The sequence below is a fragment of the Callospermophilus lateralis genome, chromosome 7 (genome assembly GCF_048772815.1).
Source record: "Callospermophilus lateralis isolate mCalLat2 chromosome 7, mCalLat2.hap1, whole genome shotgun sequence".
NCBI lineage: Eukaryota > Metazoa > Chordata > Mammalia > Rodentia > Sciuridae > Callospermophilus > Callospermophilus lateralis.
The window spans coordinates 133,212,832-133,229,206 of NC_135311.1; the positions used below are offsets into that span (position 1 = coordinate 133,212,832).

At 54.7% G+C, this 16,375-nt stretch overlaps 1 protein-coding gene across 5 annotated transcripts in view; it reads left to right on the forward strand.

Moving 5' to 3' along the window:
- The window catches only part of Zbtb17 (zinc finger and BTB domain containing 17), a 28,547-nt gene that overhangs the window by 11,796 nt on the left and 376 nt on the right, over positions 1-16,375 (forward strand). The window contains exons 1-14 of one of the 5 annotated variants that reach the window (XM_076863332.1): positions 5,598-5,656; positions 10,998-11,204; positions 11,756-11,944; positions 12,606-12,746; positions 13,039-13,164; positions 13,543-13,784; positions 13,864-14,006; positions 14,091-14,391; positions 14,731-14,818; positions 14,907-15,023; positions 15,132-15,252; positions 15,448-15,578; positions 15,902-16,111; positions 16,220-16,309. In XM_076863332.1, the coding sequence (XP_076719447.1) occupies positions 11,000-11,204; positions 11,756-11,944; positions 12,606-12,746; positions 13,039-13,164; positions 13,543-13,784; positions 13,864-14,006; positions 14,091-14,391; positions 14,731-14,818; positions 14,907-15,023; positions 15,132-15,252; positions 15,448-15,578; positions 15,902-16,111; positions 16,220-16,309 (2,104 nt within the window). In that variant the 5' untranslated portion in view covers positions 5,598-5,656; positions 10,998-10,999. Of the gene's footprint in view, positions 1-5,597; positions 5,657-10,997; positions 11,205-11,755; positions 11,945-12,605; positions 12,747-13,038; positions 13,165-13,542; positions 13,785-13,863; positions 14,007-14,090; positions 14,392-14,730; positions 14,819-14,906; positions 15,024-15,131; positions 15,253-15,447; positions 15,579-15,901; positions 16,112-16,219; positions 16,310-16,375 lie in introns of those variants that run through there. The other 4 variants (XM_076863330.1, XM_076863334.1, XM_076863333.1 and 1 more) reach the window with 4 other exon arrangements.

Sequence of the window (16,375 nt, forward strand, 5' to 3'; positions counted from 1 at the left end):
CCAGCATCACAGGGCTTCATGTGGGCCTGAAAATGAGGGTGCCACCTGCTCTCTAGGGGAGTCCCCTGAAGGCATTTCTACTCAGAGTTTCCTAAGTGACACATTCTCTGCAAATCGTACTTTTCTATTTCCTCTATGAGAAATTTTTTCCTATTGATAAATTTTTAGACACCAGGTCTTGTAGAAAATGTCTTAAAGGATTTATGGTGGCTAGAAATGAAGGACTTAGATCCCTGACTCAGGGTATTCTCTCTCTATCTCCTTTGTTCCTTCCTAACATCCTCAGTTTTAATTTTTTAATAGTATGTACAAGTGGTAAAACAAAAAAGTGCATTACCGTTGGCTCCTGCGCCCTCTGGAGATGTGGGTGTGGGTATCTTCTCTCAAGTGTAAGTCAGAGCTGTGACTTTTGGCCTGGCTGTGGCCTGGACAGCAGCGTGGCCAGCTTCTGTGAGGAGGGAGCTGACTATCACTGAGGGTGTTAGCACCCCTGCCGGAAGAGGCACTTGGCCTTTGCGGGTCATGTGGTCCTCTGTGGGAGGCCCCTCTTATAGGCTGCTCAGACCCATGGAAGGGTATGTTGAGTTCTAGGTCCTGGCTGGACCCTCCCAGTGCTAGTGGGGCAGGAGTGGGACACTGTTGTTTTTCCCGTCCCAAGAGTCCAGTGCTGTGGGCATCCCAGCCTGCTTGTGTGCTTCTGATCTCCACTCTGCTTTCTGTTTGCCAACTGCAGAGGACGAGCTAGCTCTGGTGTGGCAGTCACACCTGCACCTGGTCCCCCCATGTGCCCACCAATCTTTGTCATGCTCCTGCTCCATGGCTCATGCCTCCCCTGCCTGCACAGCCTTGGTGCCTTTGTTCACACGTCTCTTTAGATGCAGCCAGGTGCCATGTCACCCGCTCATCAGATTGTCTTTCTCCTGGGCGGATGGTCCCAAGGGTGAGGCTCAGCCCTGGCCGCCTTCTCCTGCCGGGCTGCCTTTGCAAGGCTTGATGGGGTGTTGTGGGAGGTGAGCCCTGGCTTCACTGGCTGAGCACTCCCTCGAGTGCCTGGTTCGTTCTGCTCACCTTCCCTTCACTGCAGGCCTGTGTGAGGGTGCGTGCAGTATCTGGCTCCACTCTTGCCAGGCCTGGGCAGACTTTCTGTTTGCTTTTCGTCTTGGCGAGTGCTCGGTCATCATCTTTTTGTGGTTTTCCTGTTTTATGGGTGAGCAATCTAAAGCTCTTGCCTGAAGTCACTCGGTCAGGTACTAGATAGAGCAGGACTCAGGCGCTCGCCCTTGGATCCCGAATCTGTTGGTCTTTTCCCTTCTTCATCCAGTGTCTGCGCCCTTCACTGTCTGCACGGGCTGGCCTCAGCAGAGCTTGACTCTTCCATGGAAGACTCCCCCAGTCTTCCTCAGATCGGCCAGCTACTCAGGCCCGATCCTCCAGGTCCCCACGACTCCTTCCCTTTTCTCCTAGTCCATGTCAACTAGGTCAGCTAATGATGTTGGTTCAGCCAAACACAAACCTGATCTAAGCACTTTGGTTGCCACCTGGGTGAGGGTGCCACCATCCACCATCTCTTGCACCCACTGCAGTGGTCTGTGTAGCCTTCCTGTCTCCACCCTGGCCCCCTTGTAGTCTCTCTCCTGCTGCAGTCAAAGTGGCCCTTTGAAAATGCCACCATTGTTTTCTCAGCTCTCCCAGGGCCTCCCAGTGCACTGAGGGGAAAGTCCAGTCCAGAGTGCCCCTCAGAGCTGGGAGCCCTCAGCCCTCTGTTGCCAGAGCTGACTCCCTCCCCACCTGTCCGCCCTCCTGCAGGCCTCGGTGCCATGGTCATGCTGCCTCGAGGCCTTTGCTTCTGTTCTTCCTGTGTCTCTTTATAGTGTCATAGCTCACTCTGGCACTTCATTCAGGCCTTTGTTTAAATGCCACTTCCTCAGAGAGGGATGTTTGGTTCCCCTGCCTCCCTTTTCTTCTTTCCTATAGCAGGGATTGAATTCACGGGTGCTCTGCCAGTGAGTTACATCCCAAGCTCTTTTAAAAAAAATCTTTTTTTTTAGTTGTAGATGGACACAATATCTTTATTTTTTTATGTGGTGCTGAGGGTCGAACCCAGTGCCTCATGCATGCCAGGCAAGCGCTCAACCACTGAGTCACAGCCTCGGTCCCACCAAACTCTTTTTACTTTACTTTGAAACAGGGTCTCTCGAAGTTGTTCAGGCTGGACTCAAACTTGACATCCTCCTGCCTTGGCCTCCTGAATAGCTGGGATTACAGGTGTGTATCACTGTGCCTAGCTTCTTGGTCCCTTTCTTAAATATTAAATTGAAGAATGTCCCTCTAGGTGTGGTGGCACACACCTGTAATCCCAGCTGCTGAGGAGGCCAAAGTAGAAGGGTCACAAGTTCAAGGCCAGTCGTAGCAATTTAAGGGAGACCCTCTCACAAAATAGAAAATAAAAAGGGCTGGGATGTGGTTTAGTGGTAAAGCACTTCTGGGTTCAATCCCCAATATCATGGGTGGGGCAAAATAGAATGCCCCCTCCCCTCTCAGCTTGCTCTAGCTTTCTCCACAGCACCTGGGAGATCTAACATACTGTTTTACATATTGTATGGACTTCTTATTGTCTTCCTGGTGAGGCTCACAGTCCTCACTCAGCACCTCAGACGAGCTGAAGAGGCTCTCCCAGTGCTTGTGCAGCTTGGTAGTCTTTGTTCTGCTCTTTATGTGGCTGTAGAGCCCCAGGGGCAGTGTAGCAGAAGGGAGTAAGGATGTCACCCTCTGGCCCTCTGTGTGCTGGGAACATTTCCCACCTACCACGCAGAATCCTTTCTCAGGTGGCCATCGTCTTAGTCTGTCTTGTGTTGCGTATAATGTACCACAGTCTGGGTGATTTAAAAACAAAACCCCTCACAGTTCTGGAGGCCGGAAAGTCTAATATCAAGGTGCCAGCATCTGGTGAGGGCCTCTGAGTTGCAGTTTCCTGTGCAGAAGTGGGAAAGAAATGGGGGTGCAAGACTGAGGAGGGGTGCCGGGCCTCCTCCTTTCTGCCAGGAGCCCACTCCTGCTGTAACAATATTGATCCAGCAGGAAAGCAGAGCACCTTCATGGCCTGATGGCCTCTTAAGGACCCCTCCTCTTTATACTTTGACCTTGGCAGTTAAATTTCAGTGTGGGTTTTGGAGGGGGTAGACATCCAAACCACAGTGCACATGGATGTGCTTGTGATTGATAGCTCAGAAGTTCATTGTTAGAGTGGATTTTGTCAGTTCACTTGATTAACAAGTATCAAAGCACAACTGTGATTTCTTTTTTTTTTTTTTTAACACTTGTTTATTTTTTTATGTGGTGCTGAGGATCGAACCCAGGGTCTCGCATGTGCGAGGCGAGCACTCTACCTGAGCCATAACCCCAGCCCCCACAATTGTCATTTCATAAGGGTCTAGGGAATGTTGACATTGAGTTACACAACTCAAAAAGGCTTGCTCTCTGCTCTCTTCCAGGTCTGTTTGTCACCTCCATCTGTAACTTCTTTAGAGCAGGGTCCTGGATTAGTCCTCTGAGCAGCTATGAGGGAGAAATAAGCACCCACACCTGACAGTGGGCTTTCTATGCTGGCAGGAAGATGAGGTGGCACAGTGTCATTTCAGGCTATCAGTACTTGTGGCTGGGGATGAGGGGAGGAAAGCTCAGATGTGCCACGTCCTACACGATCTTAATATAAGAAGAGTGTTTGCTGGGCAACCCACTAGGCTGGGTTGGCTGCTGTTTGCTTCCCTGCCAGGTCACACCTAAAGAGAGAGATTGTCACCTGGGTGGGTGGTGGATTGGGTGGATAGCTTTCAAGGTCACAAGGCTGGCTTGGAACTTCCATTTCCTTGGCTTGAGTTTGTTGACCCACCTGTATTTCTAGAAGATCAGGAATGCCAAGTCATTGCCAGCCCAAAGGTGACTTCTCCCACCTGCTCTCAGGTTCCTCAGGGTACTTGGACAGGCTTGGCTGTGTTCCTGTGGAGGCTGGAGCTGGGTGTGACCTGTTGTGGGAACCAGAGGCTATGGATGTGAAGCTCAGCATCTTCTTGTGGTAGGCCAGTTGTTTCCTGGCCTATTGGTGCCCTTTTGTGTGGCAGTTTGGCTGAGTGCTTGCTAATAATCTGGGTAATGTTTCATGTTTGAAAGGTGTCCACTCGATTCCAGATGGAGCTGTGCTCTGTGGGGTCTCTGCGCACTCTGGGGAGGTCGCTGCACGCAGAGCGCTTAGCAGAACGGCTGCTTGATGTAAAGTGCCTCCCAGCACAGAAAGTGGCTCTGAGTGGCTCTTTGCTCAGCACCTCCTCCCTGGACTCCCTCCCTCCCTCTTTTCTTGCTAATGGTGTTCTGGGATTTTCCCAGATTGCATTTAGAAGGAATAATGGGTTATGATTATGCCTTTCTAACAGGATGGAGTCATCATATAGTTATTGATTACCCCTAAGGCATCCGGTATAAAAGGGACATAGAAATCATCTGATAAAGTCTTGGCCTTAAAAAAGAAAATTGCACTCTTCATCTCTACCTCCTGGTGACAATAGTTGGCTGAGTGCTGACAACACACCAGGCCCTGGGTCCTGTACCTGACTTTTTACCTATGTTGTTCTTTTGTTTTTTTTGGCACTGGGGATTGAGCCCACAGGTGCTATACCACTGAGGTATGTCCCCATCCCTTTTTGTTTTGAGATAGGGTCTTGCTAAGTTGCCTAGGCTAGCCTCAAACTTGTGGTCCTCCTGCCCAGTTTCCCAGGTAGCTGGAATTACAGACATGCACCACTGTCAAGTGTTGGTATATACAAATTCTTATAAGCTACCTCAAGCCGCTGCTAGAGTGAGGAGGAAGGGAGAGTAGGGGGCCTCCTCATTGACATGTAATCTCTTCCTTTCCTGGCTGTGCTTTTTTTTTTTTTTAGTGACTGAGGATTGAACCCAGGGATACTCTACCACTGAGCCACATCCCTAGCCCTTTTTATTTTATAAATCAGGGTTTTGTTGAGTTGTGTGGGGTCTCACTAAGATGCCAAGGCTGACCTTGATCCTGCCATCCACATTTCTGAGCCTCCCGAGTTGCTGGGATTGCAGGCATGTTCCACAGTGACCAGCTACCTCCATTCTTTGTCCCTGTAACGAATGTGTTAAATCCTCTCATAGGCCACTTGTTATTGGAGACACTGCCAGGGCCTGCCTATGGTAGGCTGCAGGCAGAGCTCCAGGCCTGCTGCTTCCCAGAGGCAGCAGTGTGGAACTTGACAGCTCACCGTGGCTGCATTCTTAGTTTTCTGGTGCCCAGAGTGTGCCCTGCTTGGCCTTGTTCTTTTGGGCATGTTGAGGACACTCTAAATGCCATTTTGTTACTGGAGGGACCTATTGAACTATGTGGAATGGGTTTCATGATCCAAGTGGAACCTTCCTCACAGGTAGTCTGTGCGTGGTTTGGGCCTGAAGGCAAATGAGGTGGTTCAGCAGCACCATGCCCAGGCCCCACCCAGGCGCACCTTCTCTGCTGTTGTAGCTCTGCTGAACTTCACCATCCTGCAGCTGCTGGGCCCTGACTGGAGCAACTGGTCTTTGCATGTGGCCCCATGCCATGGCTGGAGCAAGTCTGCAACTGAACTGTTTTTTCATTGAATTTTGAAAGGTCTGTATATGAAAGTGCACGGAACATACAGGTTGAGTTTAAATTATGCATCTAGATATCCAAGCAAAGTAATAGAACGTGCCCAGTGCCTCAGAAGAGCCCCACTGTCCTTCGCCAGCAGAGGGGCCCTCCTATGGATTGTGGTTGATTGGTCCACTGTTTTGACTGCTTTGCCGTCTGTTTCAGTTGTCCCTTGATGCACAGACCTCCCAAACTTAGTGGCTTAAGCCATCAGTGATTTATATTTCTCACAGTTTGTGGGTTTCCTGGGCAGTTGTTTAACATCTTGGGATGATGGTTGACGTCATTCATGCAACATTTGGTGGGCATCTGGGCTGGGAGGTCCAGGAAAGCATCTCTCTCATTCCAGAGCCCTGGTGTGTCACATGGCCTCTCTGGGTCAGGGTCTTCTTCAGAGCTACTGCTCATGATTTCCAACAGGAGAGCTTGGGCTCCCCAGCAACATGGCAGCCAGGTCCTCAGGCACCTTAAGGTCCAGATCTGGTTGTACCCTATTTACTAGAGTCCTTGCTGGACCCATCCCAATTCCATAGGAGGTGAGGGGGCCCTGGCAGGGATGGAGGAACAGAGTCAGGGCCCATCTGTCCATGTCTGAATTCTCTGATCAACAGAATGTCCATTGTGCCTGTCTGAAGACACACTGAGGTGTCCCTCAAATGCGTCCCAGAGAATTCTTCATGAGGTCCCCAGGACTGGGTCTAGTCACGCTGTTGGTCATCAGGAGAGCACCCAGCTCTGAACCCTGCCGTCTGGCCCATTAGTCAGGGATAAAAACTGAGCCAGTGGAAGCAGCACTGGGGAATGGTACCTGATTGCAGTCAGGACTTAGCATCGAAAAGTCATGTCAGTCTGAATGGTGAGGTTCCTGGGAAGCCAGGTGTCATTTGCATGCCAGCAGACTGCATTTTTGACAGTGCACACAATTGGGCCACAACTTCTCATTCCTCTGGCTGTATGGGGATGCATTTTCTGCATCTAAAAGGAAGACATGGGGCATGAGAGGCTCTAGGGTCTTTTTTTTTTTTAAACTTCCAGTACATTTATTATAAATCTGCTTTTTAAAAATTCAGTAGTATTTCATATAAATGAAAAAAAATCACAATTTTCAAGAATCCTGAGGCAAATTGTTTTAAAAAGTTTTTTTTTTTTTTTTTTGTACCAGGGATTGAACTCAGGGGCACTCAACCACTGAGCCATATCCCCAGTCTTATTTTGTATTCTGTTTAGAGACAGTGCCTCACTGAGTTGCTGAGGCTGGTTTTGAACTTGAGATTCTCCTGTCTCAGCTTCCTGAGCCTCTGGGATTAAAGGTGTATGCCACTGCGCCCGGCAAAAAAGAAAATATTCTTGGGACTGGGGTGTAGCTCAGTGGCAGATCACTTGCCTAGCATGTGTAAGACACTGGGTTCGATCCTTAGTACCACATAAAAACAAATAAAATAAAGACATTTAAAAAAAATATTCTTTCAACAAATGAGCCACGATTTGAGTTTAATTTTTTAAAATAATTCCTCCATTTTTAAAAATTTGGTCTTTTTAGAGCTACATGACAATAGAGTGTATTTTGACACATTATACATACATGGAGTATAACTTTAGAAGTACTTTTGACTAGCACCCACATTTATCACCAGTCAAGCAGGAGAGGAATGTGGGGGTCCCTGCACCTGTCCTTGAGTGAAAGACCTGCATTCCAGGGTGGCTGGTGGGTGCAGCCTTCTGATGGAGCAGTCTTGTCACTGTCACTTAGAAGGGCAGCAGGCCTGGTAGTGTGGGGAGTGACTGGCTGTTGATCTTATTCCTGTGGCTTTGGTTTGAGGTGACCCTTCATGCACGCACCCAGGACAGGGCTACAGATGCTCTTGGTCCTGTGCGTGACCCATCATCTTTGCCGCTCTGCCCTTTCCCCTGCCTCTCTAAGCTTGGCTGTTCTGGTGTCCTCCTGTGAATGGCCTGTGGATCTGGAGGTGGCTTGCTGCCTAGTCCGCTCAGCCCCTCTGGGAGAAGGACCAGGTCAGCAGCATCTCACCTTCCCTGGTGTGGCCTGGGGGAGGGGAGCTGCTCAGTTGTAGAGATCACTGGGCTGCTTCTGCAGGTGACATCATTTGGATATGGCTGCTGTCACACCATGGGCTCCTCACATCTATTTGAGCTGCTACTCACATGAGCCTGGGAACAGGCTGCTGTGTCTTCTCTCCCTGTTTGACTTCTCTCCTCTCCTCCCCGCCCTTCCCTCCTCTTGCTTCTTTCTCCTCCCTTTTATCCATTCCTCTTTCTCTTCTCTTTCTTTGACTCCTTGTAGGTGTCTCTGTTGGAACAGCCTTGGAAGAATCAGAGGCCTTGCTTTTCTCCTCCTGACACCCGCATTTGGGGAGAATCCCACCTCTGGTGGGTGTGCTGTGTGAAGAGCGGGCTGGCGTCAGTGCGCAATGGTGTTTGGGTCACACAGTTGCTTTAGTGTATGTGCACCAGGAGGGAGGGAGGGAGTTAGAGGGACAGGCCACCAGCCACCCTATCCTGGGAGCCTCTACTGGTCTTCTAAAAACAAGGGCACACACCTAGCTCCCCCGCTGGTGTTTCAAGCCTAGGAAGGCAGTTTGTCTGGGCTTTGATACCTTCTCCCCAGGAGCTCCATGTGAGACCACAAAAGCTCATTGCAGCATTGGATCCCAGACAAGCCAGCAGGTCTTTGCTCCTGTGGCCAGCAGTCTCTCTGTATATCTTCCTGGCGAGGCAGGCCAGTTTCCTGCTGGAGGGTCCTTCTTTCCTCAGGCCCCAGCCAGTGGGACCTCGGAACCCCTCTGTCCTATAGGGATTTTGCTGCTGCTCTGCAGGAGTTTTGAGCCCGGGAGACACCGCCTACCAGCCCAGTTTTCAGGTCAACTCCTAAAGCCAGGCCTCCTGCACGGAAGGCTGGGTGTGGGCCTCATGTGCAAGTTTTGAAGCTGATTGAGGATTCTGCCCTATGTGGACCCTCGTTTCCCTCTTTCTGCACTTGACAGGTGGTTTACTTGGGGCTCCTGGAGGAGGGAGAGGGTGACTGGGATCTGAGCCAGGACTTGCTCACACACCTGCACATTCCTGTCTGTTAACATGCCTGTTCCACTCTCAGGTCAGCATGGCCCAGGCCTGTCCTTGCCTCTTGCCTGTTGTGTACCCACTCTGGGTCCTGGCCTCGGAACTCCAGCAAGAGCACTTAGCCTAGAAACTGGATATCGGTTCTTTACCATGTCTGAAGCTCGGGGCCAGTGCAGCTGCGGTTCTCCCCTGCATTCCTTCAGGTCACCAGCGGGAGCTGGCTGTTCCCAGGGATTGAGGAAGAGGTGCCTTTATGAGGTGTCCTATGCCTGCAGAATGTTTGCCCTCACTGGCCTGTGCAGCCACGGCTAGTTTGCTCTGGGGAGGTCTCAGCAAGCATGGAGGCTGGCTGCCACCTTTTGCCTTCAGGCAGCCTCTGACTCTCCCCTGAAGATGCTTCAGCTCCAGCCCAGGCATTGGTGGGAGAACTGGTAGGGTCAGAGCAGGGTCCCTGCCTGTGTGAGGGAACAGAATGGGTTGTCCAGGTCTTTGCAACTCACCACTCAGGCTGTGATGCTGTGCTGTGGGCCCCTCCCAACTGCCATGTTTTTGCCTCATTTGTTGGGTGACGCCCTGAGCTCAGGAGACACATATTTTTCTGTTTGGTTCTTTTGTAGAGCTGGGAGTTGAATCCAGGGCCTCACACATGCTCAGCAAATGCTCTACCACTGAGCTGCTGCATTGCAGCCCTTGTGTTTGTTTTTTTGACTGGAAATTGAACCTGGGGTGCTTTAGTACTGAGTGCCGTCCCCAGCCCTTTCTGGTTTTTGAGACAGGGTCTCATTAAGTTGTTGAGGCTGGCTTCAAACTTGTGATCCTCCTGCCTCAGTCTCCCAAGTCACTGTGATTACAGGTGTGCACTGTCACAGCTGGCAAATACCCCTACTTATGAGGTTTCCAGACACCATGGAGTGACTGGCCTCGGCCTCTTGCAGCACTGACTTGTGGCTTTCGGAGCAGCTCATCCCAGCAGCCAGCCACACATGGTCCCCACAGCTCCAGGCTGCAGCATAGTAACTCTCCCATGAGGCAGGTGTAATGGGAACAGCCAGAGCTGCCGCACCCCTGCAGAGAGCCCCGAGTTCCTCACCTGCCCAGGAGCAGCTCTGACAGACGTGTCCTCTGCTGGGTTTCAGACCCGGTTTTGGAGCAGCTGGTAAAGAACCATCAGCACTGTTGAGATCCTGGGCTGGCACCACAGCCTCCCTGCTCATCCATACAATGTGGGCGCAGTGGGTGCTGGTTTTTATTTTGAAACTTTCCAAAATTGTTCCTTTCTAGAAAGGAAGCCCTGCTTGTTTTTCCTAGTAAATTGCCGGTCTTGAGGTAGACCCTGCAGCAGTGCTGGGTGGCAGGCGAGCTGGTTTAGATACTTATTTAGTCATGGTTTGTGCAGCTCATGATAATTGGGCTCCAGGCCAGGGAATTTTTCTGAGCATATTTCTTGAGATGGTTGTGAGATTTCCAGGCATTAAGTGAGGCCCTTGACAGAGGAACTAGCCAGGCCAGCAGCTCTTAGGATCACTATTGGAGTTCCTGTTTCTCCTGGGAAAGTCAGCAGGACAGAGGTTTCTGGTGGCAGGTGACTCCTCAACCTTATGTAGTTCCCAGGGTCTGTGAATCAGAAAGGTTGAGCAATCCCTGCTTAGAGGGCCCAGCTCTGCAGGGCAAGGGAGCTTGCCCCGAGCCTGTGGGTGCGGTGGGAGAGGGACTGAGCTCTGTACCTAGTCAGTGCAGAACTAAAAGGATAAGTGATACAAGAGCCACCTTGTTGTTTTCCCAAGACATTTCACTTGTCTGTGACAAAACACAAAGTAGAAGGGTCTTAAGGCTAAATGGGCCCCGTTGGACATCCGTCTTTTTCTGAGATTTTGTGGTAGTATTCTTTTCGTAGAAAATGTTAACCTGACCAATGTCCTTTCTTCGTTAAAATCACAACAGCAGGGTTTTGTTGTTTGCTTTTGTGACTCTTTAACATCATCATCTGGTAAGACCAAGGGTAGTGTTTGGTGTTGGACCCTGGGTGCTTTCTGAAATGGAACATCCCTGGAGTAGGATAAGAGGACCTGGAGTAGGGAGCCTCTGCCCATCTTGACTTAGCAGAGAGCCAGCCCCATCTCGGGAGAAGCGCCTCACCCTGGTTTCACTCTCTATCTCCTCCCCGAGTCTCATCGGGCAGCTTGGTGGGGTGAGGGTGCTGGCGCCTCTCTTGGTGCTAACAGAGGCCCTTGGCATCCTGCAGCCATGGACTTCCCCCAGCACAGCCAGCACGTCCTGGAGCAGCTGAACCAGCAGCGGCAGCTGGGGCTTCTGTGTGACTGCACCTTTGTAGTGGACGGTGTTGACTTCAAGGCCCACAAGGCAGTGCTGGCAGCCTGCAGCGAGTACTTCAAGATGCTCTTTGTGGACCAGAAGGACGTGGTGCACCTGGACATCAGTAACGCGGCAGGTACCCCACAGGGTCAGGGCAACTTGTCGAGCACTCCTTTTGTGCTAGTAGTGGGGTGATAGTGGTGCCAGGGAGGCCAGGACGCGGGCTGGAAGTAGGCCTTGGGATTGAGGAGGGAACGGGTCCTGGTCTGGGCTCCCAGCCTGGCATAACAGAGTGAGGGGTATGGGGCGAGGTGTCACCCTCCCGTTTTATGGAGGTAGCAACTGAGACCTGCAGAGATCAGGAGCCTGGCCTGGAGGTCAGGTGGCGGTGGTGGCAGAACCCCAAGGAAGCTGATGCTGACACAGGTGGACCAGAGAGTCCTCCAGCAGTGAAGTGCAGTGCCTGGGCCTAGGACGTGCAGAGTGGCCTTCCCACCCTTGCCCCTCTGGGAGGCTGTCTGCTGGGCTGACCCCAGCTGCCCACCCTCCAACTCAGGAGAAGGCGATGGCCTGCCACTCAGCTTTTCAGAACTCCTTGGCCTTGCCATACTGAGTGGAGGGCTGGACGGGCTGCTGGTGTTCCGCCTTGAGGTGGGTCTGTGACAGTGGCTTTCCTGTCTTTGGCAGGCTTGGGGCAGGTGCTGGAATTCATGTACACAGCCAAGCTGAGCCTGAGCCCCGAGAATGTGGACGATGTGTTGGCCGTGGCCAACTTCCTCCAGATGCAGGATGTCATCACAGCATGCCATGCCCTCAAGTCACTCGCTGAGCCAGCCACCAGCGCTGGGGAACATACAGAGGCCTTGACCGCAGAAGGTCAGAGTACAGGCAGCTTGTTATGAACAGGCAGCCAGAGACTCTGGCTCTCAGTAGGGGCCTGCCTCCGACTCAGGGTCACCTCCCTGGGTCTCAGTTTCCTCATCTGCCCTTCCTCCACTGTGGGGAGCTGGTGAGCGTTGGCTGCAGTTTTGTCTGAGAAGGGCCCTCTGCTGCCCTGTCCAGTTTGTTGCCAGCAGGGGACAGGGAGCCACCTAGGTGGCTGCCCGTGCACGTGGGTGGGGCTTGCTCCCACGCCTCCTTCCATGCCTCCTGCAGTCACCTCCTCCTACTTTATACTCTCCCCTGACATCCTCAGAAGCCCTTGGCTGTCTGCTGTGGGCCAAATGCTCTACACTTTCAGGGGACCTTGTTCCTCTCCTGTGGTCAACATCCTACTTACACATGGGGACTGTCAGTTGGTGCACCCCCATAGGCAGAAACTGCTGCTGCTGCTTTCCCAGTGCCCGCGGGTGGCCAAGCACAGCACTGGCGCCTGGGGAATGATGTGTCCAATGACCACACTGATTGAACAAACCACTGTTTAGATGTGTCCCCAGGGAGGGCCCAGAAGAGCTTGGCAAGTTCTGGGATACCTGACCACGCCCCCCAGGTGGGGCACTTGGTGGGAAATGGCAGATCTGTCCTGTTCTATCTCCAGGAGGGGACAAGAGAGCCAGAGAGGAGAAGGCTGCTGCCGCCACGCTGAGCAGGCTGGACCAAGCAGGGAGCAGCCCACCTGCAGGTCCAGGGCGAGAGCTCAAAGAAGAGCGGGGCGGCCAGGCTGGGAGTGCCACCAGCGGTGAGTTGTGATCTGGGGACCAGCTGGCTGCCTGGTGGGAGATGGTGGGCAGCAGGAAGTCAGAAGGCTATCCCATCCCCTCCCAGCAGCCTGGACAGGGACAGGCTTCCACACTTCTAGAGTCCACCTCCCGGACAGACCTGTGGCTTGTGCAGTCTGTCCGGCCAGGCAGAGTCACGAAGCTGCTTGGGGCCTCTCCTGGGCCACAGCCACCCCCAGGGGCCTGGACAGGGGAGGCTTCAAGCCCTTAGATTGTCTTAATCCAGCCTCTGGTGCTGTCCCCTCCCCCCAGGTGCAGAGCAGACAGAGCGTGCTGACGCGCCTCGGGAGCCTCTGCCCGTGGAGCTCAAGCCAGACCCCACCAGCGGCATGGCTGCTGCAGAGGCCGAGGCCGCCTTGTCAGAGAGCTCGGAGCAAGGTACCCTCCCCACTGCCTCCGCCCCCCCCCCCCCCAGCGCTGCCTCCAGCCTCGCTCTCCTTGAGTCTTGACTTGTCGTGGTCCCATGTCCTGGCAGCTCCCATCAGCACAGAAGTGTTGGGGTGCAGCCTTGGAGCTCTGCTCCCACAGCTCTGAGCACTCAGTGTGCTGCTGTTCCCCCACCAGTGCTGTTGGCTAACTGGGGCCCACATCTGCATCCCCCAAGTAGCAGATGGCAGGCCACTGACCCTAGATGCTGAAGACGTTTCCTTGCCACTCCCAGATGCTCCCAGGGCCCCTGCTAGGTTCTTAGGCGGGACTGCAAGGCCAACCCGGTAGGCTCTTCTCCGTCTGCTTCAGCACTGCCCTTCTCTGCAGAAATGGAGGTGGAGCCGGCCAGCAAAGGAGAAGAGGAGCGGGAAGAGGAGGGCAGGGGGCCAGCGGTGGTGAAGGAGGAGGGGCCTCAGCTGGAGAATGGAGACGCCCCAGAGGAGAACGAGGAATCAGCAGGCACAGACTCGGGGCAGGAGCTCAGCTCAGAGGTCCGGAGCCTGCGCTCAGGCACCTACGGGGACCGCACCGAGTCCAAGGCCTACGGCTCCGTCATCCACAAGTGCGAGGTGCGGGCCGCGGGTGGTGCCAGCCCTCCGTCGCGCTCCCGCTGCAGCCCCTCACCACGCCTTCCCGCTGCGCCCGCAGGACTGTGGCAAGGAGTTCACGCACACGGGGAACTTCAAGCGGCACATCCGCATCCACACGGGGGAGAAGCCGTTCTCGTGCCGGGAGTGCAGCAAGGCCTTCTCGGACCCCGCTGCGTGTAAGGCGCACGAGAAGACGCACAGGTACCTGCGCCACCTCCCACTGTCCAGGCTGCGCTCTGGGCCCCGTGGGCGCGCCCCTCCCTGACTGTGCCTCCCACCACCCAGCCCCCTGAAGCCCTACGGCTGTGAGGAGTGTGGCAAGAGCTACCGGCTCATCAGCCTGCTGAACCTGCACAAGAAGCGGCACTCTGGCGAGGCACGCTACCGCTGCGAGGACTGCGGCAAGCTCTTCACCACTTCCGGCAACCTCAAGCGACACCAGCTGGTGCACAGCGGGGAGAAGCCCTACCAGTGCGATTATTGTGGCCGCTCCTTCTCGGACCCCACGTCCAAGATGCGCCACCTGGAGACCCACGACACTGACAAGGAGCACAAGTGCCCTCACTGTGACAAGAAGTTCAACCAGGTGGGCTGCTGGAGCCCCCTGCTGATGGCGGGGAGCACACAGGGCCAGAGGGAAGCTGTCAGGGTCTGCAGAGTGGCTGTCCCAGGAGGGTGCGCCCGCTGCTCTACTCAGGCAGCCCGAGGCAGGTGGAGTCTGGTGGGGTTTAAGTCAGAGTGAGCCGGGTGGTGGGCGTGTCCTTTCACTGCTGGGATGGAACATTCCATCTGGCTTGAGAAGACAGGGAGCCACTCCAGCCTGCGGAGAGACCTCAGTTTTAGTGGTTCCCTATGGGAGGGGAAGGGGAGGGGATCAGAGGCCAAGTGCGTGGGGTGGCCCTTCTGACCCCCTCCCTGGGTACAGGTGGGGAACCTGAAGGCCCACCTGAAGATCCATATCGCGGACGGGCCTCTCAAGTGTCGGGAGTGTGGGAAGCAGTTCACCACCTCAGGTAGGCCCAGGGCTGCCCTGGCTGCCCTCACAGCCCTGCTCCTTGGCCCCCGGGCCCCATGCCAGGCCTGCCATGGGTCTCACCACAGGGAACCTCAAGCGGCACCTTCGGATCCACAGCGGGGAGAAGCCCTATGTGTGCGTCCACTGCCAGCGACAGTTCGCTGACCCCGGTGCTCTGCAACGGCATGTCCGCATCCACACCGGTGGGTGAGCAGCCCCTGTGCTGTGGGGACCAGGGTGGGGCGCACAGGGAGAGGTGGGGCGCACAGGGAGAGGTGGGTGCTGATGCCTTCCCCTGCCTCTGTCGTCAGGCGAGAAGCCTTGTCAGTGCGTGATGTGCGGCAAGGCCTTCACCCAGGCCAGCTCCCTCATCGCCCACGTGCGCCAGCACACTGGGGAGAAGCCCTACGTCTGTGAGCGCTGCGGCAAGAGGTGCCCCTCTTCCCCATGCCAGGGTGCTGCCCACAGTGAGGGGGTTCTGTTGGGAACTGAGCAGAGTGCCACCCCAGCCCCAGGCTTTGCTCCCAGGGTCCTGTCTGATCCATATGTGGCCAGAGGCCTCTCAGTCTGGCTCCCCAGCCCCTGGCTTGAGTAGATCAATCTAAGCCCCTCCCCTTGGCCCTATAGATTTGTCCAGTCCAGCCAGTTGGCCAATCACATCCGGCACCACGACAATATCCGCCCACACAAGTGCAGTGTGTGCAGCAAGGCTTTTGTCAACGTGGGGGACCTGTCCAAGCACATCATCATCCACACTGGTGAGCATGTGCCCACCCACCTGCACATCTCCCTGCTCAGCCCCGACTTGCAGGTGGGATGGGTGAGAAGGGGGGACCCCCAGATCCCAGCTTTGGCTGCTGGCACTTGCTGCCAGTGGCCCTGGAGGCAGTTTAGTTGAAGTGTGGACCCCTTAGAGCTTCCAGTGGGCCAGTTGCTACTGGAGGAGGCTGTCAGCTTGGTGGCCACCCCAGAGCTTCCTGCTGGATAAGACAGGGCTGCAAGGGAAGCCGAAGCCTGGACCCCCCCCCCCCCCCCCCCGCCGCCCTCCACCACGGCAGGAGCGAACCTTGCCTCCCCCCAGGAGAGAAGCCTTACCTGTGTGACAAGTGTGGCCGCGGCTTCAACCGGGTGGACAACCTGCGCTCCCACGTCAAGACTGTGCACCAGGGCAAGGCTGGCATCAAAATCCTGGAGCCAGAGGAGGGTGGCGAGGTCAGCGTGGTCACTGTGGATGACATGGTCACGCTGGCCACTGAAGCACTGGCAGCAACGGCCGTCACTCAGCTCACAGGTGTGGGCCGTGGGCAGCAGAGGGTAGTCACCTGTAGCTTGCCTCGGGTGGCAGCAGCGGGCACATGTCTCTGGCCTTTGCCTCAGGGCCTGCCCATTCTGTCCACAGTGGTACCAGTGGGGGCTGCGGTGACAGCTGATGAGACGGAGGTACTTAAAGCCGAGATCAGCAAGGCCGTGAAGCAAGTGCAGGAGGAAGGTGAGGGGGGCCGCCCAGGGTGTGAGCCCGGGGGAACCAAGGGCCCTGCCCACCCTGACTGCCGCC